The sequence below is a fragment of the Apis mellifera genome, linkage group LG12 (assembly GCF_003254395.2).
Source record: "Apis mellifera strain DH4 linkage group LG12, Amel_HAv3.1, whole genome shotgun sequence".
Lineage (NCBI taxonomy): Eukaryota > Metazoa > Arthropoda > Insecta > Hymenoptera > Apidae > Apis > Apis mellifera.
The window spans coordinates 7,733,480-7,755,503 of NC_037649.1; the positions used below are offsets into that span (position 1 = coordinate 7,733,480).

A 22,024-nucleotide genomic window follows, 5' to 3' on the forward strand; every position below is an offset into this window, starting at 1 on the left:
GGCCTCTTCTCCTAGCTAGACGATTCTACTTAAACTACTCCTCCCTCCGTCTCTCCTCCATGTGTCTCTCGCCACTACCCCACGCGTATTCCAAATCACGCACACCCTCGTCCGCTTCTTTTCCATCCCGATTATTGTTATTTTCGGCTGTTTCGATGACCCGTTAAGGGAAGGAGATGATGCTATGTGATGCTCATCTTCGATTCGTTCAAAGATTTAGATCCATTCTCTCCCTCCCTCTCTCTCTCTCTTTCACTTTCTCTATTGGAATAATCGGACTATACAACGTCGGTTAATTTGATTAACCTTGCCGACATATCCGCCGGACAAAGGCGAGGATGGTTTTCACGCGTGTCGTCCAGATACGAGGAGGAATTGGATCATTGCTTCGATTCGAGATCAAGAAATAAAGAATTTGTATTTTGTTTTAACGATCCCTTTAATTACCATTCGCAAAGTAGGGAGAAGCTGTGTGTTAACGGGTAAGGAGTCGGTCAGATCGATCGTGGACGATTGCCAACTCTCTGATTATTATTAATACCATTATTGTTATTATTATTGTTATTATTACCGCGATTACTATAATCGTTATTATCACACGGCCGATGATAATCGTTAACGGGGAGAGGTTTAAAGCAACTCCCCAGGAGAGGGGGAGAGAGAACGGTGGCCGGTATAGAGAACGGGTCGCCGCTATATAATTATATACTTACAAGAAAATCACATTGCGCGAAACGATCTCGTCCGACACGTACGGGAATACAGGCGCGCACGTGTGCACGTGTGCGGCAATAGTGTGTTACCCGGCAATAGACGGGCGGCAAGGTACCTAACCACACCGATGGAACGACACACACATACACGCGCGGGCGTACAACGCGAGAGCGTTGATAGTGGTGAGAGATAATAATGTTGATAAGGGTGTAGAGAGAACCGCTCTGCAACCCCTGCCGGTTAAACCGAACGAATATATATATATATATATATATATATATATATATATATAAGAGCGAAAAGGACGTAACAAAAGTATGCGCGTACGTGTGCGCGCGTGTTTGTGTGCGTGTAGGGGGAGAGGGGGAGAGGCGAGAAGAAGAAGGACGGGCAGAGAGGGTGAGAGCAAGAGGGAGTAAGAACAGGGGGCGAAAGAAAGAGGGAGGGAGAAAGGCAGGCAGAGAGGGAGAAGGAGAAGGAGGGAGAGAGAGAGAAATAGAAGGCGCGTATTCAGAGGGGTGAATAGGCGTGGCTACGGACTACCCTCGAAGCAGCCGATTGGACGGACCGTTGGTCCGCTTCGTCAAATAAAATCCAATCGTTAGGACCAAAGGAATGCGAGTCTCCCTTGCTTTTTTCCACCCTTGCCACTTGGCTAGCCACCCCCTTTCTCCTACCCACTCTACTCTACGTAGCTTCGGCTACGTAGTGCGCTTCCCTTCCTTCCTTCCTTCCTTGCGCTCCGTTCCTTCGTCTCGGCCTCCGTCCTTCCCTCCCCTCCTACTCCCTCTCTCCCTCTCCCTCCCCCTTCCTTCCTGTTACCTTTAAACGAGGGGGGTGCGCGCAGCGCCGTTTGATGGGAGTATGATTTTATTACGGCATTACCGAGCGAGCCAAACCCCGAATTGCTCGGCTTATAGTCTGTATTATCTCACCTAAGAGGGAGCGAGGAGGGGCGAGCGTGTGTGTGCGCGTGTGTGCACGCCGGCTTTTCCTTCCAAGGGGTGGAACGCGGAGGGAGGGAACGGGCGACCAAGGGTACAGAGTAACACACTCCTTCCTCCCTCCACCCTCTCTCTGTGTGTGCGTGTGTGTGCGTGTACACGTAAGCCACTGGCGCGTATATACGTTAAAGGGGGCTGTTTCGAGAATCACGGCGGCGCACGGGGAGGGGGCAAGAGAGGTAGCTATATGCCTTTGTCGGCTTTCATTCGAGGGTTGCACGCTCTCACGTTGCGCTGCCACGCTCTCTCCCCGAGTACTCCACTCACCCTTCTCTCTCTATCCCTCTTTCGGTGTCGGGTCCCTGCGCTCGCATGCACGCCAGTTGACATTCCGCTGCCGAAATCGCACGTTCCGCCACCACCACCGGGGATATAATCACCTCCGTGACAGTCGGTCCGTCCGCGCGCTTATATACGTTATACGCATCCTTGCGCGATATACCGACCGAGATGACCGGGCTTGTGTCACGCTCCGTTTCGTCCTCCGCATTGTGATTTCGTCCCGAGTGAGAAGATCCATGAGGTGATCTCGTGCTTCGATCGAGACGGGGGATCGATCCCTGGAGGAGACATGGAGAGATCGTGCCGATGGATCGGGGCGGAGTGAAGTTTCCCCGTTTCCGTCTTTCTCTTCTTCCGTTCTTCTCGTCCCGTCCCACCGTGAAATGTGTATGTAATAAAGATCCGATTCTGAAAGATCGTGAAAATTATCCCGATTGGTTTCCGTTGTTTCGGAAAGGAGGGAGTCGGTGAAAAGGGCTCGTGGACATTTCGTTCGTAGACACATTTTTGTGCGATGAAATTTTTCTACGATAAATATCTCGTGAAACGGTAGACATACGTTCGTTTTCGATGCACGATATCCGCGACACGAGGATCGGACTCGACACTTATAGCCGAGCATCGTGAAAAACGGTTGAAAAAGTTGTTGCACAGAATTCTGAGTGAGTTCCCCGGGAAGAAGGGAGGAAGAACATCGAGGGTGATCGAATTCGGGGGAGGGCAGGGAGGGTGGAAAAGCCAAGGGAGGCCGTGATATGTTTCCTTCGTCAGCGGCGATGCTGAAGAATCTGCAACAAAGTGCAATGACCTCGCCCTTTTTAATGGAGAACTTGCTCCAGAGCAAGGCGGCGCCCGGCGCCGATCTGACCAGCCTGACCTTGAACTGGGCGGCCAGCCTGGTAGCGAGACAACGGGAGCGCGAATGCGAGGCGAACTCGAGGCACTCGAGGGAGAAATTGTCCCCATCGGGCGCGAGCCAGGATCAGCTGGATCAACGATCCAGCTCGGGCGCACGTGGCACGGACAGAGGGAACCCGATGATCGAGTGCGGCGTGAGGGAGCAGCAGCAGCATCAGCAGAGAGGATCGTCGGGGAGGATGGTCGATCGGCAAAACGATCGGATGCACATGATCCGGGACAAGGATGGAGGGATGGAGAGGGGCCAGATCGCGTACGTGGACGTGGACAACGAGAGAATCGACGGCCACGTAATCGTGGATCGGCTGTGCGCGATGGAGAGGCTCTGCAACGAGAGGATCGAGAACCGGTCGAGCTCCGCCGTTGACTCGTGCAACTCGAACGTGGACGAGGATCAGATCGGTATCGAGATGGACGGTGGTTCCCTCCAAGCCGAGAGGGAAAAGGACGATGGCGGGATCCTGGGTGGCGAACGCGTGACGGCGTTGCAGGCGGACAGGCGGTACGACCTTGGATGCAGAAACGTCATGCACACGTCCGACGAGATGACGATTCAAGGGGAGAGAGAGGTGGCGGTGGAGCGTGTGGTCGACAGGATAGGCGAGAGAACGACCACCGCCGCCTGTTCCTGCGGGGACGAGCAGTGCTTAGGACCCGCATGCAGGACCATCCAGGAGAAGGAGAAGCCGCAGCTCAAGTTCAGCGTCAACGCTATACTCGGCGGCAATCATGACAGGCGACCGCATTCGGGTAATTGTTCTAACTCGAGGCTAGTGGCTCCTGTTCTCTAGGCTTAAGATCTCTAGTTTTTCGTTCGCTTTCTGGCCGACGCGATCCTAGTAATTCCGTCGAAGACGAGAGGTCGATGATAAATCTTTCGCGAGTAAATGTTTAGAGGAGGAACGTTTAGAGGGATTTCGTTTATGTCCGATACTTTCTTTGAAATATCGTCGATTATTGGATCGATCGTTCTTATCGGAAACTTGGTTCGAATTCCAATTTTCGTTCGCGTTCGTCGACGATCTTTGATTAAATTTTCCAAAGTTATCGTTTCGGTCGAGAGGATTAAATTTAGAAGGGATAGATTTCGAGAAAGTGTCGGAAGAATCTGAGCGTCATCCCTAAGCGTTTAGAGTGTTGAAACAAAGCTCACCACAAATCAGTGTCGCCGGCAGATTTCTGTCGTCGGTCCCTAAATCTCATCCGCACACCCTCAAGACGAGACGCAGCGTGCGTGCAGGGTGGAGCACAGGACGTCAGCTGGTCCGCCACTTACCTTCACCCCAATATTAAGCCCTTACGATTGGTGCCTATAATATTAGACAAGCGGCAGGATCAAATGATGTATTACCGTGCCTCTTATCGCGTTTCCTTATTCACAGTAATTCCGCCTTTCGACGTCCTCTCGAAATTGGCCGATCTATTACGGAATAGTGACGCAATCGTACCGTGAAAACGTCATTATACACGGATGTGAATATATTTCTTCGAAAGGAGCGAAACTCTGAAGTATTACGTTCGATGAGGGTATTTCTTTCTTTCGTCGTATATTCTCTCTCTCCCTCTCATCGGGTGGAAACAATTCGAAATTCGTTTTTTCACGGGGAGAAAAAAAAAAGAAAGAAAGAAAGAAAAGAAAGGGAAGGAAAAAAACGAGAAAACACGACACGCGATGGTATTTCGAACCACTTCAGTGTACATCAACCGTACGATCTCTTGCATCTCTCCCCCGTCGTTCTTTTTTCCCTCCCTCCCTCCCTCCCTGCATCCTTCCCTACCACTAACGAGTGATTGACACGAGTCGATAAAGTTCATGCACATACGATAAATACATAAACGAGGAGGGAGGGGGGACGGGAGCGGGATAGAATCAGGTAGGAAGGCAAGAAGCGGGAACGAGACGGAAAGAGAGGAACGGTTCGAGGGATGGTTCATCAGGAGGGGAGGAGGGGGAGGTTGGACGAATGTAGATAGATGGAGAGGCAAATGTTGCATTTAACATTGGCGGATTGCATGCATGCGCCTGGTAGAGGAGGAGGAGGTGGAGGAGGAGGAGGAGGAGGAGAAGGTAACGTTGGCGAGATAGAGAAGAATGGTCGGGGAAATTTGGTGCGCTCGAAATAGCGGAGGGGAGGGGGGGGAGGAGAGAGTTTCATGCATTTGTCGGATAGCGGATGCATTGACCGTGCCACGTGCATGTGTTACATCTCTTCCCCTCCCTCCCGCGTGGATCCATCGCCTCCGATAGACCCTCCAGCGTCCATGAGCTGTCCCACCCCCTCACCCCCTGATGCAACTCATCCCAAACAACACCGTACACCACCACCCACTTTCGACCACCCATCTCCTCCTCCTCCTCCTCCTCCACCTCCTCCTCCTCCACCTCCTCCTCCTCCTCTTTCCACGAGCGGTGGTGGTAGGGTGCTATCGTTCGGTCCGCTCGGTTTGTACGTCATGTCGAAATGTTGTGAAATAATTGCGCGAAAAAGTGATTGGCAACAAACTCGAAATTCATCGACGGGACGCGAACGAATGCCGTGGCAACGTGCAGTTTATAGGGTTGGAAGGGGAGAGGTGGGGGCGGAGGGGAGGGAGCTCTCGCACGGTCTGGAGTGGATGGGCGTTTGACGGGAGAGCGACGTTAAATTTCGAATAGCATTTTCGCCAATCGTTGTGCGATTTACCAGGTCCTCGCACTCTTTCACGCTCCACGCTCCCTGTCTTTCTCTGTCCCGTTCGGTTCGCTCGTTCGCTCGCTCGTTCGCTCGCCCGACGCGTACGACGGATCTCCGTCTCTCTTCCGTAGGTAGGGGGGGGCACGGTGCCACGCTTTCATTCCTCCTCCTCCTCCTCCTCCACCACCACCTCGCTCCTCACTCCTCAGTTGCCGCCTGGCTCTCGTTGTTGTTTGTCGCTATTATTGATATTTTTCGATATCGAGCGTGACATGACCGGGAGACTCGTGTAGATGGATGGCGAAATGCGTGTACCTCGTTTTTATTATTTCCCGTTCTTATCCGTTTTTCTCTCTTTTTTTTTCGACCTCACTTTCGAAATGATGCTAGGAGATGTGGATTTTCAAACACTTTGAGTAATTTTTAATTATTCTTCTTACTTTTCCGTGATACGAGAGAGAATTTTACGCGAATATAACGTCTGTTCAGGGAAGGGGGGAACTTCGTTTTTTAAATTGGGGAACGGGAGACTAGCTGTCACTAGCTTCGAAAACTCGAGTTAGCACATCAGACGTAATAAGCCGGCATGGAACGTCAGTGGGCCGCTAACCATAGGAAAACATCGTTTTTCTCCTCCTCGTAAATCGTTCGTTTCCCTCCCATTCGGGGAACCTGCATCGGTGTCTACTTAATAATGCATCAAACGCCCTAATCCCAAAGAATAACCACCGATATGTTGTACCTCGGCCGCGGGATGGATCGAGTTTGGGGTGGTAGAAACCAAGGGAGGATCTTTAAGCCCGGGCATTAAAGGGAAGAAGAGAGAGAGAGAGAGAGGGAAAAAAAGGGGGAGGAAGGAAAAAAAAATAGCACAACTGTAACAACACAACGCTGAACTGTTCTCGGATCCATCCTCGACCACAGGGTTTTAATCTTCTCGATTTGAACGGTCTCGTGAAACGCAGAAGGAGAGGATGAATCGAAAGGGAAAGAGAGAGAGAGAGAGAGAGAGAGGGATTCGCGAAGGGTGTAATTCGAAGGAGGTGGAGCAGCTTAAAAAACGATTCCCATTCAATGTTTCCGTTGGAGGTTAAGCCGTTATTAGTTGGCCAGGGCTTGCGATCCTGGCAGGCGGCCTCCTCTTATTGGCCGGATAGGAAAACAACGATAAAAGGCGATGAGTATTTTATGGGGTACACCGGCACAATAGGACGTGGTGTATGGGCCATTGTTAAACCATTGTCTGGCCTGAACGCAAGGCAAACCTCTCTTTCTCCGTTCGGATTCCTGGCTTCTTGGTCGCCGTGAAAAACGTACCGTGTGCGCCTCCATTATTTTATTATTTTCAAACACGTCGCCTTCTCCTCTCCTCTCCTCTCTTGTTTTCTTTCTTCTCTTGGTTAAATTGGGCGTGGCGATTGAAAGAAAAAAAAGAAAATGTTGTACAAATACATCGAACCCTCTTAAAATAACCAGAATTGAATGATTGATATTGAATGATTGATATATCTTCTCCTTCTTTTTTTTTTTTTGAAAAACTACTTGTTTATTTTTTAATGGACCATTCTTCTTCCTCTTTTTTATTTTTTATTTCGTCAGATAGACGATGATCATGAAAATGAATTTTCGTTAATAGCTTCTCGGAAATTTTCGTAAAGGGAGGGAGGATTAAATACATCGAAGGGATATATTTCTCACGTAGCAAATATTCGAGTATTTATACCGAAGGTGTTGAAGCGTGCGTCAACAAGAGGTTGGGCTTCGCCCGGAGCTGTTGAGGAGGGTTTTAGTCGGGGGTGTCAGCTCGAATTATGCATCGCAAGGAATACAACGACTTGAGCATTCCGCCGTGCGAAGATCCTGAACCTTGGGCGTTTCACGGGGTATTCGGCCGTGAAAAATAATAATAAACTTTCGCTTTCGATTAAACGACCAATCGAAACCTCATTCAATATTTATTGCTCGCGCATTTTCCACGACAAATTGACAAAATTTTATTCGTGAAAGCAAAAAAAAGTTTTCGTTTTGTCTGTGCAGAGAATTTTCAAGGACTCCCACCGGAAGCGATACCGGCGTTCCTGCAGAATTTGCAAAATTCTGCGAGTTACAATATCGCGAAACCAATCGCCAGACCCGCGGCTTATCATCCTTATCACAGGCCGAGCCATCAACCCCCCCAACGTCATCTACCGCCCAATGCCCATCACACGTTGCAACAATTATTCTACAGAGGACCATACCTGACAGGTAAATATCAATTTTCTCCTACAAAATGATCCCTCTCATCTTCTTCTTTCATCCCCATCTTTATTTATAATCCTCCATCAAATTAACATTAAAGAAACAAGCGCGAATAATTATTATTCTCCATAATTAATCCGTTCACTGAGAGGGGAAAAAAAAAGAAACAAAAGATTAAATAAACGAGGCAGAACGTTGTAAATTTGTTCGTAAAAATAACAAAAATAAAAAGTTTATTATATATACATATATATGATTCTGGAGGAAAAGTTAATAAACAAGCTGGACGCGAAGCGGAAACACAATCTCGATGAACATTTAAAACCGAAACTTCCGCACATGGCGCCAAAGCGTATAAACGCGGGCACGTGCACGGGCACGGGTTTATCGAATATCTTGTTATAGGTAGGCTCGTATGGGACATGGAGTGCATATGAAGTGCAGTGAAAGCACTACCATATTATGTACATGCACCGCCACAAGCAAAATGCACGCATGCAACAAGTGCGTGCAAATATCATCGGCGCAGATAATACTGTCATGCTCAGCTTGGCAATATTGTACAGATACGATCTGGAGATTCAATTGCCCGTTCGTTATTAGATGACTTTGATCCAATTATTATCGGGGCCCGAAAAGCTTTGATGTTTCGTCCAATCAATTTTTCCCTATAGATATCTTTTTTTCCTTCCGATGAACAACCAGATCAACCAGAGAAAGAAGAAGAGAATATTTCTTCTTCTTTTTTTATAATATATTATACGCAATAATTAATCCTTAATTTTTCCAAACTCGATTCTTCCAAAAAATTATTATTTTTATCGATCGAATTATATTAAAAAATATGTAACGTATTACAATATGATATAGGAATTATATATGTGTCAATTTTCCAACGATTAGGGATAAATTTAACAATTAATCGAATTGTTAAATGAATTGTGTAGTTGCCGGTTCCGGAACTGGGGGTCATCATCCGGGTGCCCCAGGTGGTGGGACAGCGTTCCCAGGTGCGATTCAAGGCGGTCTCGGCGACTTTGCCAGCACTGGCCTGGTATTTCCATGGGCGACGAACGCCCGTGGAAAACCACGTCGAGGAATGATGAGAAGGGCGGTGTTCTCGGATCTTCAGAGGCGCGGCCTTGAGAAGAGGTTTCAAATACAAAAGTACATCAGCAAGCCGGATCGTAAGAAGCTGGCTGAGAAACTCGGTCTTAAGGATTCCCAGGTAAGGAAAAAAAAAAATGTAAAAGTAATTTCAATCGAACGATCGAGTGATTAAAGAAAAAGAGAGAAAAAGAAAAGCAGATTTCGTTAGATGAATAATAACGATTACGAGATAATGGCATCAAATATGCCATTATCATATATTCGGGTAAACTTGCGTGTATTATAATGTGCACAGGCTTGTCATGATCAAGCGGTTGCCTTCGCAGCCGCATGAATGGGCAACGTGATGCTTAATACCGCGTTTAATGATCTTAATAGCGTACTAATTTGCTGATCCAACTATCGAGGCGAACACTTATTTATCGATCGTTTCCACGATGAACAATTACACGTTTATTAGAAGGCCAATTTATTCGTACAAATTATTACAGTAATTAATGGAGATAGAAACTCTCGTTCGAAATTATATTTCTGAATCGGACAAATTTTTTTTTTTCGTCGGAAGTTATTCAATTTATCATCACGGAGATTCGACAACGGTTATTTATTTGTAGCAAACGTGTGACGAACGATGCGATTCTCGGGATTGATGGAGGAAACGCATAATTAAGAAATTAATCCGGAGGAAGGAAGGAGGGAGGTTAGTCCGGAATGTATGGCGCTTAATGACCTTATTAGAGCACTAATCGTCGCTTTAACGAAGTACGAAACCCTCTGTTTCCAACGGAGAATTTAATTCACCGACGGAATTGCTCTCTCCCTTCAACAACTCCATTCACCGAATTGATAGAGACTAATGCTCAGATTTCGCCGAACAAACTCTCACACGCTGAATACATCAATTCTGAAAACTTTGCCGAGTATAGGTTTCCATAAATTCTGATACCTTTGAAAACGGGACAGCGTATCGAATAAACGAAAATAGAGATTCAATCTGAAAAAGAGATCAGATATTTGAATAAAATAAAATAAAGGAAATTAATTCTGTCCAACATGATAACATTTCTAAATAAGAAGAAATTCCGACAAACGTTTATATATCTTTTCTTTTATTAAAATCCGCTAACTTTCCAAATAACTTTGAATTCTCAAATTCAAAATTTGAAAGAGTCTTGTTAAAGTCTCTAAAGGATCGATCACGTAAAAATGATTATCATCCAAGATTATCATATCAAGTTCAAACGCAATCGAAAAGAATATATACGAAAAATCATTTTCTCATTTTCATGTTTTAAAAATGGGAAAATTGGAAGTCGCAAAGCGGCGATCATGGAGGTGATCACGCGAGATATCATCCTCCGTGTATATAGAGGAGAGAAAGAGCGGTGGCGTAGGTGCACATGGTGTTAGAAGCATATAATAGCCCCGGTTTGGGGTTAATCGGGCGATGCCAGTTCATTAGCTGCACACGTACACCTCGACGGGAGCGGGGGTGCACTCGTGTGGCGCACACATCGACTCTCGTCGTCGCCGTCTCTAGCAGGCCGGCTCTAGCTGCGGCGACGTTAATGAAACTAAACGATGCCCAGAAAACGGCACTGTAAGTTAGTTTCATTTGATTTCATGAGCGTAGTTTCCGCTCTGATACACCGGGATGCGTGTTCTCGTTAGTTTCGTTCCTCTGCTCTCTCCTCTCGAATTATTTCTCGTTTTATCGTTTGAACCATGCTCACTAATTCAAAAGTAAACGTAAAATATTCTCTAAAAGTTGTCGAGAGTAGATACATTACATATATATACAATTGCCAATAGTTTTCTAAAGTCAAGATTAAAATTATCATTCATCCAACGTGATTCGCGTTGGATTCTGAATTTCGAGAACTGTACATCTTGATGAGACATGACGAGAGCATTTAAGAGGATAGGAGAAGACGAGTCATGAGAGGACAAGACGAACCATCGGTTCCAATTAAACTTCTACTCTATTCAAACTCGATGAATGAAAAAGAGAAAAAAATATGAAGGTTTGCGATAATTCTTTTTCCTTTCTTTTTTCTTATTCGAGAAAGGGAACTCTTCTGATCCCTGTTCGTAACTGGAACGATACATTTTGCATAAGCGTACGAGCATAGGATCGTATGTAGATGAGGCGCAAATAAGGGTAAGAGATAACCATTGGTTAGGGAAGGGTCGAGTAGAGGGAGATGAGGTTAGGAATAGAGGATATACAGAAGGAGAGGAAAGGGCACGGAAGGATATATTCTCATGTATAATTCACACCTCGAGCGCCATGCCTTCACCGCCATTGGTTGAAGCCCACTCTGCCTGTGGTTTTACGAGAAAATCTAAGGACCACGCGTACATGTGCATGGATATCTGTGTATATATATATATATATATATATATATGTATATATATATACGGAGAAATACTTATACATATATGTGTAAGAACCAACCGGTACTTTGGAGTTGAAGTAAATTGGCGGTTCTTGCGAATCCGAATAATGCAAAGAGTTTGTCTCCCTTTCTTCATCTTCTTCTTCCTCCTCTTCTTCTCCCTCCGGTCCAATCGGTGGTGGAACAATTGATAATATCAACGTGGAGATATATATATATATAAGAAAGTCTTTTTCTTCTTCTTCTTTTTTTACGATTAAAGGCTGCCGCATTTTCGAACGAGATTTCACGAGCTGTCATAATAAAATGGTTATAGGGGTTGGAAGTTCATTGATCAGCAGAATATTTGATAATAATATTGAAGAAAGATATCTCTAATCTTAAAATGTCACGTCACGATTTTTTCTTAGTACAATTTCAAAAGATACGTGTATTCGTAATTGATTTTTTTTTCAATTTAATCATTTTTACTTTCAATCCTTGATTATTGGATTAATAAATTAAAAATGGAATTAAAAATTGTCGAGAATCAGAGAAAGATCTAGAACTTTTTCCTCTCGCGATATTGAACGTAACAATTTTATTTTTTTTCGAAACGATGAACCGTTGATGTTTGTATCGTCACGTAGGAAACGGGGCAAAAAGGAAAGGAAAGAACAATTTCGAAGTTGTTGGAGGGTATGTTGAGTGTTGTGCGATTTGAGGAGCATGGCCTGCGCACTTGGCTGCTATCTAATATCACGGTTCACCACACGAACACCCATAAAAGCGATTATTGTCCGATGATGGCTTTCTCTTCCCTCCGGAGTTCCTCTTTTCTGTTTCTCTTAATAATGTTCAGCTGCGAGCACCAGATGCCGAGATTTTCCCTATCCTCTCCAATAACTTTCGAGATGATTTTTCGATCTAATTTATTAATTAAATCCACTTACTTTCCATCAAATCTTTCTTCTAATGTTATAAAGGAAGCAACAATTATTATCAATAAATTATGCGATTATTATTAATGATTAAATACAATAGCAAAAGAATAAACAAATAAAAGAGAATTTTAAAGAGATCAAATTTCTGCTTAAATAAATATATAACGAAAAAAATGAGAAAACGGTTCTTTAAAGAAAAGAAAAAAAGAAAAATGATATAAAATTCCGTTGAACGGAGGAATCTTTTCCTATTAAGTTTCGTCCTTTATCGTATTTGTAATCATACCGGTTTTATGAATCTTTCGTGAGATTTAATTAAAGACTTGCGGTGTACGGGTGGATGATAATAATAAAGCTTTTCCAAGGGGTGGCCCGTACTTTGAGAAAAGGCGAGGGAGGGGGTGAAGAAGGGTTCGGGACAGGAGAGAAGAGAAGGCAAGGTGCCGTCGTTTCGCTCAGGTTCGAGTCTTCACTACAGTTTATGACGAGGGTGGGTCTAAGAGGGACGTCGAGGGTTAAAGGGGGATGACTAAAGTAATTAGTGATGGTGAGCGAGCTCACCCTTCTCCGAGTACACCCTCCTTCGTCTTTGTTCCTCTTGATTTCTTTAACGAGAAGAAAACGTCCATCCAACTCTTTTTATATATATAAAAATAAAAGAAAAATTAAATACTCAAGAAGTTACCCTCCTTCACATTTTCATATATATCCCGTCAATCTTAATTAATTAATTAATTTCTTTTTCGCGGTGAATGTATATTCTTTCAAGGATATATATTTTGACGAAAAAAAAAGGAAAAAAGTTAATCGTTAAATAACTTTCCCTTCCTCAATTCCTTAGAACATTTCGAAATTGTATTTGAAAATTTCGAGAACGTTTGATAGAATCAGAAAAAAAAAGAAAAATGTTCAACTTGTCTTGAAGGTAAATATCACCCCACACTTTTCACGTCGAATTTTTACGCTCGAGAGTAAGAAAAGAAGTTTGTCAGGATTCATCGCAGCGCGGTAAAAATAAAAAAGGGAAAAAAAAGTTTCAAATCCTATCACGGAGGAGGAAGATCGGAGGCGTAGCCCGTGTCAAAACCGTTCGTGAATCGCCCTTGGGCGGGATTCATCATCAACGCGTCGACCTTAAATTAACCGGAATTAAGAGCATCGAGCCACTTTTGTGCTTAAGACGTTTCCGTCGGACAGGCGGAAGCGCAGGAAAAGATAAAGAGAGGAACCGCGGGGCTTGTTATCTTTTTAATAATCAAAACCGACGGCGCCACGACGCTCCTCTTCCTCCTCGGGAACCTTCAAACCTGCCAGAGTCACGTGCCTCGTGTTAATTCGTGAAAGAATAATTTTTAATCCCAACTTGTGATATAATTAAAAAAAAAAAGACACTTGCTTTCTATAAATATATTTTTGTTTCTTCCTCTTTATTTTTCTTTTTTTAACAAATTATTCGAGATTCTTTGACCACGATATCCTTCAGAATTACATAGATTTTTTTTATTCGAAGTTATACGTTTAATTGAATATAAATTATCTAACCATAAATGTGTTTGAAATTTTTTCATGTTTTTTATCATAGATATCAAATAATTGTGATAAGGAGAATAGGGGACGATGTCGTGTTAATTATAAAGATATCAGAGAGCGTGGTGATGCCTGTTCGCGTGGAGATCGAGTGGAGGATGCTAAATTAAAACGCACCCTCCCATCTTCCTTCCATCTTTTTCATTTCTTTATCTCGAAAATAAGGGATCGTTCGATGATCGAAACGTCTTGAAGATTTAGCGAATTATAAAGGTCGCGCGAAGAATGGCTCGCATTCGGTGTTACTGACAGCCCTATTTAGTCTTCCAGCGAGGAGGAGGGAGGCTTTAATTTTAAATCTGATTAAAAAGGGACGTATAACCGCTCGTTGAATTTTTATTTTATAAAAAGATAAGATTGAGCTCGTGTCGTGGTACCTACCCGTCTCCCCGGTATTTACATCTTAGCAGTACCGCGGATGGATCCGCGGGGAACAGCTTGCTCTTTCCCATGAAACCGACACTGACACTGTTAAGATAGATCGACCATTAGGGTTGCATTTCACCCGGATATCGAGTTTCCTGAATTCCGTCGGTCAAATCAATTTGTACCCATTAGGGCCGCGCTTCTTTTGGATCGGGTTTACTTTGACCAACCTTTCCCCGAAAGAACAATCGGCCACTGTGACGGAGGATTTCACCATTTTACTATTTACTCGACAGTCGATCTTCTATCCAGATTGGAAAACACAACACGATCTTGTTTCTTTCATCGCTTGTCGATACGGAATCTTCTCTTCTTCTATTCTATCACGGATAAATTATAGATAGAAAAATGTAAATTTTCTTCTCGCGATCCTTAACGATAATTTATATAATTTTTACCTGTAATAAAAGATCTCAATGAATCTCCAAGAAATTATTATCGTAAGATCCTTCTTGATCACGTTGAGTTCTTTTCTCTACTCAAGGAAGAAGGATGTTGGAACAAGTCGTCGGTGAAGTTGGTCGTAACGTCGCTATCCTAAACCTTGCACCTTGTATCCAGTCTGGGATGGATATTAAAAACAAAGGGGGCCTCTTACAGGGAATAACATGAATATAACGTCGCGCAATATCTTACAGCTTTAAGCTGTTCGGCTTAGCCCGTGGACCTTCATGCATTATGGATTTTACTTTGAGAAACCGCCACGAATCCCCCCCCCCTCCCCCCTCCCGCAAGAGACGTCAGACGAACTAAGAAACCATGAATATACAATATCGCGGTATGCATATAGATTCATCCTTTTGTGAATCAACTTTAATCACTTTCCACGAAACTAACGATGCCTCGAGAAAGAAGATCGAATCGTTGTGGTTTACACAGCACGACTACTCGAAATTTCGTCCGTGTGTTGGGAGGAGATTGAGAGAAAAATATCGTATAATGGTCCTCTGCTGCTCTTATCAGGACGAAGAAGATTGTTGATAAGAATCGTTAATAATGAAACAATCATTATCGATAACTCTTTTTATTTCTTTTTTGAATCATCAGCAATTTTTATACAATGCTTCCCTCGATACGTTAAGATTAAAAAAAGTTAGCAAGGAAGATCGTTTGATCCCCTCCCTGTCACATATCCTTTAAAATCGACGTTCAAACATCTTCACGTGTCGCGATCGAATGCGTTTAGCATCGCTCCCACGACATTTCGCCCGGAAATATCGGTTCCCATTCGTGCCAAATCGTAGCCAGTCACAGTTGTAGCTGTGTATGCACGTATACTATTGGCACGCGGGCGAATTCCGGATCGTGCTTCCAAGTAAAAGTCGCCGCGAGATCGACGCTTCCCTCCTTTCGTAAAAACTGCCGAATCGTGTCTAATAAAATCGCGCGTGAAAGAGCGGCTTCCCGATTAGATGAAATTTTTGTGAAAAGGAAATTAATTTTCTTTTGATTCTTCATTGCACATTTTTAAGAAAATGATCAAAATCGTGGAATAACTTGGTTAAATTAAAAAGATACGATTGAGAGTATTAACAATACTCGCTATACAATTTCCGTATATTTCTAATTATTATTCCACGTACAAAATATTAAGAGAAACGATAGATTTTAATAAAATGGATTATTATATAAATATCGTCATAACGAGGTGAGAAGAAAAGGTGCAGAAAAATTGCATCATTGTACATACTTTGGATTCACAAGGATTATGGATTAATCGAAGCTGATAGATCCAAGGATAAACGGATTAACACTATCGTTCATAAGCTCAATTAAAAAGCATCGCCGAGGATGATGGAACGTGGACTCCTCCGATAAATCCCTCCCCACCATTAAGAGCCGACTTCCTTTCCATACATCAGCCAACCCTTCGGCCGCAGGATCGCAGCTTTGCGCCGTACCTCTTCCTCCCTTTCCTCCTTTTTTCTCCACCCCTCGCCCACTCGCCCCTCCGTTGACCGCACCCCTCTCTCCCTCGAAAAAAAAAAAGAAAGAAAGAAATAATCCCTCTCTGGCACTCTCCCCTAGTCGCCTGCCCGCTTCTCGCCCCTTTTCTCCGCCTCCGTGCCCTTCGATCTCCTCGCCCCACCGAACGATACCACGGCCAGGTTGGAGGCGGCGACGGTGGTGGTGGTGGTGGTGGTGCTGATGGTGGTGGTGCACCCTTCCTCTCTCTCTCTCTCTCTACGAGATGCACCACGAGAACCACTTGGGGCGAGACGAGAGAAAGAGAAAAGAAGGAGGAGGAGGAGGAGGAGAAGGAAAGAACGATGCAGAGGGGAAGGGAGAGGTTATCGAGAGGGGTGGAGAGACAAAGGAGAGGAAGGAAGGAGGGATGGCGAGCCGGAGGATCGTGACTGAGGGGTAGTTCTGAGGCCGACGTCATAATCGATCGTCTTTTATTAAACTGCGCCAGATGGCGTCACCGCCGCGCACCGAACTACCTATCGTACTTCGTGTATATATATATATATATGTATTTGTGTGTATGTGTATACGGGAGAGAGGACGAAAGAGGGTGAGTCGTAGGGAGATAAAGAGGGTGGCCCTCGTGGCGGTTCTCGCGGAGGTGGGGCGGAAGTAAGGGCGGTCGCGCGTGGCCGCGAGGAGAAGGGAATGGAGGAGAAGAGATGGGAAGGAGCAAGGTGGTTAGGAGGGTGGCCGAGGAAAGGAGAGGCCGGTAGGCTGACTGCAGCCAATCGTTTAACGATTATCCACTCTATAGAACGCGTTTCGGATGTCGTTCGTTATTCCTGATCCTTTCGTATCCGATCCTTATCGCGTATCGCGTGAAACGTTTCCTTTTCTTCTCCCTCTTTCTCTCTCTTTTTCTTTTTTATTTTAATAGGAATAGGTGAAGGATCGGAGTTATATTCGCCTTATATTATCGGATCCTCGGGATCGGTTTCGGGGGATGATGATTTAGAAGCAGAGCAGGGGAAGCTTTTTCTTTCTTTCTCAAAGGGGGAGAAATTTTACGACGATCCAGTGTTTTTCTTTCGCAAGGTGAGATATATAGGGGGTGGTTGATGTTTAATCGAGGCGAGGGAGGAGGAGGTGTTTAAGGATTTTGAATTGGGGAAAGGAGGGGGGAGGAAAGGTGAAAGGGGCGCGCGAACGCGTGGCCTCTCCAGCCAATAAGTTAACGATTAAACGTGATTCGGGGGAGGGAGAGGGTGGTGGTGATGGAGAGGGAGAGAAATTGAATCGAGGGGCGGTGAAGCGATTCGAGTAATTATTGCATCGAGCGTGGCTGTTCGAGTGATCATTGATTATGATATTCGAATTATCCGTAGCTTTGTTATTGAAATAGCAATTACGGCCATTAATGGGTAATTTCAATTATATATCACGGTTCGATAAGGTGAGATAAAACGAGAATCTTGTTTGGATATACAATTTTTTGATACAATCTTTTTTTCTGATCTCGCGAACGAGGGGGGATAGTATTTTTGGAAGGGAAAATTTGACGGGAAGAGATTGGAAGTTGGATTTATAAAAATGATCGAAAGTTGCGGAAAGATATGTATATATATATATATATATAACATGGACAGAAGCAATGAAAAGCGCGAACAATGGAATGATTCGAGTTGTACGAAAAGCCTGGCGCGTCTTTCACACCCAGGAACGGAGAACAGCTTTGTTACTTTTGTTATACAGTTCCCGAACCTGTCTGCCGCTGACGGGACAATCAATCACCGTCGCCACTTGCAAAACGTAAAACGAAAAGAAAGAGAAGAAGAAGAAAAAGAAAAAGAATCGGCCGGAACCGGAAAGTACGAATCCTTTGATTCCATTGGAATGCAAAATTTCCGCTCGTTGAGAACTTATCGTAGAAATTATCGATGAATTTCTCTTGCTTCTGAAATTTCTATCGAGGATTCTTCTTTTTTTTCTCCAGTTAAACAGCAGTGAATAAATATCGATATTATCTCGATTTTTCTTCTTTTCTTCTTTCTTCTCTTCTCTTTTCTTTTCTTTTTTTTTTTAATATGTACTCGCGTGGCAAAGCGATCCCCTCCTGGTTTTCATTTTCAAGCATTCTCCTGGATGGAGTGTTCAACCCTAAGCGAACAACGTCTTGAGCTCGATATTAATCCACTCCCTCTTATAATCTTTTTCGTTCGTCGAAAGCATCGGATTTCAAGGGATTTTTGCCTTTTAAACGACTACTATTATCGTTTTGATTTTATCCGATAGTTCGACACTTTCACAAAAAAAAGAAAGAAAATTTCGTCGATATATTTTTCGGAAATCTATCATCCCCAAGATGATTCAAACACCAAATTATAAATCATTTTAATTAATCGGGCGTTAAAAGTGGAATTTTTAAACAGAATTTTTATGCAAAACGTCAAGCCAGATCGACGTTTGTGAAATTTCGCGCAAAAATTGTAGATTGTACTCCTTTCAATCGATCATCGAGCAATAAATGACCGAATCAATAAAGAACAATTTATATCAATTATTGAGATACAAAAATATATAAGACCCTCTTTTATAAATATTAAAAAAATTCCAAATTTACTCGCGTAATTATTTAAACATCGAATAAATAAATAAAAAATCAATCTTTCGATTAGTTTGAACTATAAATTATTTATATTTATTTCCATGAAATCGTTCATCGTAGAATCGTTTGATCATAAAAATTCGTTCGTTTCAAATATATATATTTTATTTCACACTGTATGAGTTACATAATGATGATGCAATAGCATTTTCAAAGATGATAAAAAGAAAGATGGAAAAACGAAATGGATGAAAATATTATCAATACATCTGTAACGTTGATTTCAATTTGATGAAAAAATTGGATCGAATTGGACGAAACGAGAGAGAAAAATTGATTCCAAATTTTGGACCAGGATCCTTTATTCAGGATACAACGCGGAATTTACCCCACTGCGTATTAACACGTCGAATCGTTAGGGTTCGTGCATCGTGTCAAGTGCACACACCCCGCCAAATGAAAATACGAAAACAATTTGGGCAAAATTAACCCTTGGCAGATCCATATAATTTTCTCACCTACGTACTTAAAATTTGTTTTCGAATTCAAAAGATGATTAGAAAAATTGTTCCACTTGGTTATAGAATTTAAATAAATTTGATGAAATTCAATCTAGAAATATTATAAATTTAAATCTGATATATGTATGTATTATTTAAATTTAATCACGTTTATACTTAAAAAAAAAAAAAAAAAAGAAAAAATTGATGAATAAAAAAAAAAGAAAAATAAAAAATTGAAGGAAATAAATGAAAACAATAAAAAGTATGTAACAAGAAGAAAGATGCATTGACGCATCAAGTTCGTTCACATTTCAACGTGTCAGTTGCACGCAACACGTTCGCCAAGTTCCATAAAATGTTCGACGAGATATTAAAGAATAATAAACCTTTTTTATCAATTTCTCGCCCTTCCTACCAACAGGGTCAAGCAGTATTAATAACGAGGCGGCTGATGTCAAGCGCAGATAATGTTGTTGAAAAGATTTCAAAAGTTGTTAATAGTTGTATTTAAAACCCCTTTTTAAAACACAATATTCCCGTCAAATAACGAATACGAATCGTACGAATATTAATGCCAATGAGTTTCCTTTTGTCTCTCAACCAATCAACCGTCCGACATTAAATCATTTTGGCTCTCCCTCACTCTGGGACAACATGGTCTCCCTATCCAATCGATTTTTAAACGATTTTTAATTTATCCCCATCAGATTCTTCTTAAATCGAATCAAAAAATTTAATCCTCCAAATTAAAACATTATCGAATATTCTCTCATCTTAAACAAAATTTTGCAAACATCGCATTGAGTCTTAATCATTTTCTTAAAATCGAAAAGAAATCTTCGAGATCTGAAGGGATGTGAGGTGCATCCACGAATGGATTAATTAACGGATCATATCAGATGTGGGACAAAGTGGAGAGGAATGAAAAATTGGAAAAGTAGTTTAGGTAAATCAATTCGCGGCCAACGCTTCGGGTCAACATCGTTTCGACGTTATTACAGCTCAAGGCTGTAATAAAGTGGGAACACAGGTATCGGGGAAGTGAAGGGTGGCACGAAGGAGAGGCGAAACTGGCTGGAAAAGGGATACAAAGGGTAGGGGTACGGAAAATTTTCAAAGTTCATGTGCGTTTGACGTTGGCTCGTTCGACCGTTCAGTAATATGTATTATGGTCTTTAATAGAGGATGAAAATGACTGAGAGAACTGTGAGAACACCGCTCCCTTCCTCAATTTCCTAATTTCACGAATTAGTGATCGTTTTGTGGAAAAGAAAAAGTTACATTTGAACAAATCACTTAAGAAAATACTAATTAAATTTAATTTTTTAGAGCCATTTCAACGAAGTTGTTTATTTCTAACATTCTTCAAATCATCGTCAAAAATATTCCTATATAAAAATTCTTCCAAATCGATTCGTCAAATCTTTATCTTGATTAAGTTATTTAATTATTTATATTATATCACGTAAAATAAACGCAACGTGTCGAATTGTGTGTGTCCAGGTGAAGATCTGGTTCCAAAATCGGCGAATGAAGTGGAGGAATAGCAAAGAGAGGGAGTTGCTAGCAACCGGGGGTTCGCGGGAGCAGACATTGCCAAACAAGAACAATCCTAACCCCGACTTAAGCGACGCCGATGGAGATAGGCCTCGATTGGATTTGAGCGACGTTAGTCCTTTGACGAGTCCACAGCGGCCGGAAGAACAAACGGAGAATGAGGAGGACGAGGAGATCAATGTCACGTGATGAAATTCCAACGAGTATCCTGATGCGAATGTGTTCGTTTGACGAGACCATGATCCGAGCAATTCAGGATTATTATTACACGAGGAGGACAATCTGCATCGGAAAATCGAACTCGAGTTTTATAACTCCGGCTAAATCGTAATCGAAATATGTCTTTTTTGATGAAAAAAATAATAATGATTATCAGACTTGGGATACTACGGAATATTCCAAACGATTTTATTAATCGAGATCATAAAATTTACGATGTCCGATTGTTTTATATTGTTGATAAAACGATTCGTATATTCGTACAATTTTAAAAATTGATGTATTTTTCTCCGAGTATTTTTCCGAACGATTCTTTTAATCCTTCACCGTGATACAATCTTTTCTGTATTTGTAATGATATCGTTCTTTTTTTTTGTAAACTGATCTTTATATACAAAAGGAATTTTATTTTTTATCAATCTCTTTTCTCGATGGGTATAACATTGATGGTGTTTCAATGATGTTAATAATTATTTTGAAATTAATTCGTAAAACATTTACCAAGAAAGATATACAAATTAAATTGAAATATATATTTCTGTTTATTGAAACTTTTCTCTCTAATGTTTCTTTTTTTTTTTCAAAACAATGGAATTTCCATTAAACTGAGAAATGTATTATATTGTAAGTAGAAATGGATGTAAGTTTGCGTAATTTTCTGTAAGGTATCGTATAAGGTTGTACTAGACGTAACGTTAACGATTATTATTAAGATATGTACCTAAATTTTAAGGTATCATGCTCTCGGGCATCGAAAAAAACCAAATGTAATTATTCATTGTGATGCATTATGATCTATGTAATATATTGCAATAAAACTGTCTATGCTAATTACTTCATATCTTTTGTGGTTCATGAATAAAATTCATACGTAATTATAAATACAAATTTTATATTTGCATATACAATAAAAGTGTACAAATTATACATAAATAATCGAAAATATTATT

General features: G+C 42.3%; 1 protein-coding gene across 1 annotated transcript; it reads left to right on the forward strand.

Annotated features, from left to right (window-relative positions):
- Window positions 1-1,658: 1,658 nt before the first annotated feature.
- On the forward strand, window positions 1,659-21,956 carry LOC102655824. Its single transcript, XM_006565160.3, has 4 exons — window positions 1,659-3,668; window positions 7,631-7,840; window positions 8,782-9,062; window positions 20,802-21,956. The coding sequence occupies exons 1-4, from the start codon at window positions 2,756-2,758 to the stop codon at window positions 21,042-21,044; spliced, it is 1,647 nt and encodes a 548-aa protein (XP_006565223.1). The 5' UTR covers window positions 1,659-2,755; the 3' UTR covers window positions 21,045-21,956.
- Window positions 21,957-22,024: the final 68 nt, after the last annotated feature.

Bases quoted from the DNA above. Each gene is read 5' to 3' on its own strand.
- LOC102655824 (XM_006565160.3), top strand. From the start codon at position 2,756: ATGTTTCCTTCGTCAGCGGCGATGCTGAAGAATCTGCAACAAAGTGCA. The intron at 7,841-8,781 runs GTAAATATCAAT...TGAATTGTGTAG, and splicing joins CAGAGGACCATACCTGACAG to TTGCCGGTTCCGGAACTGGG. The intron at 9,063-20,801 runs GTAAGGAAAAAA...GTGTGTGTCCAG, and splicing joins TCGGTCTTAAGGATTCCCAG to GTGAAGATCTGGTTCCAAAA.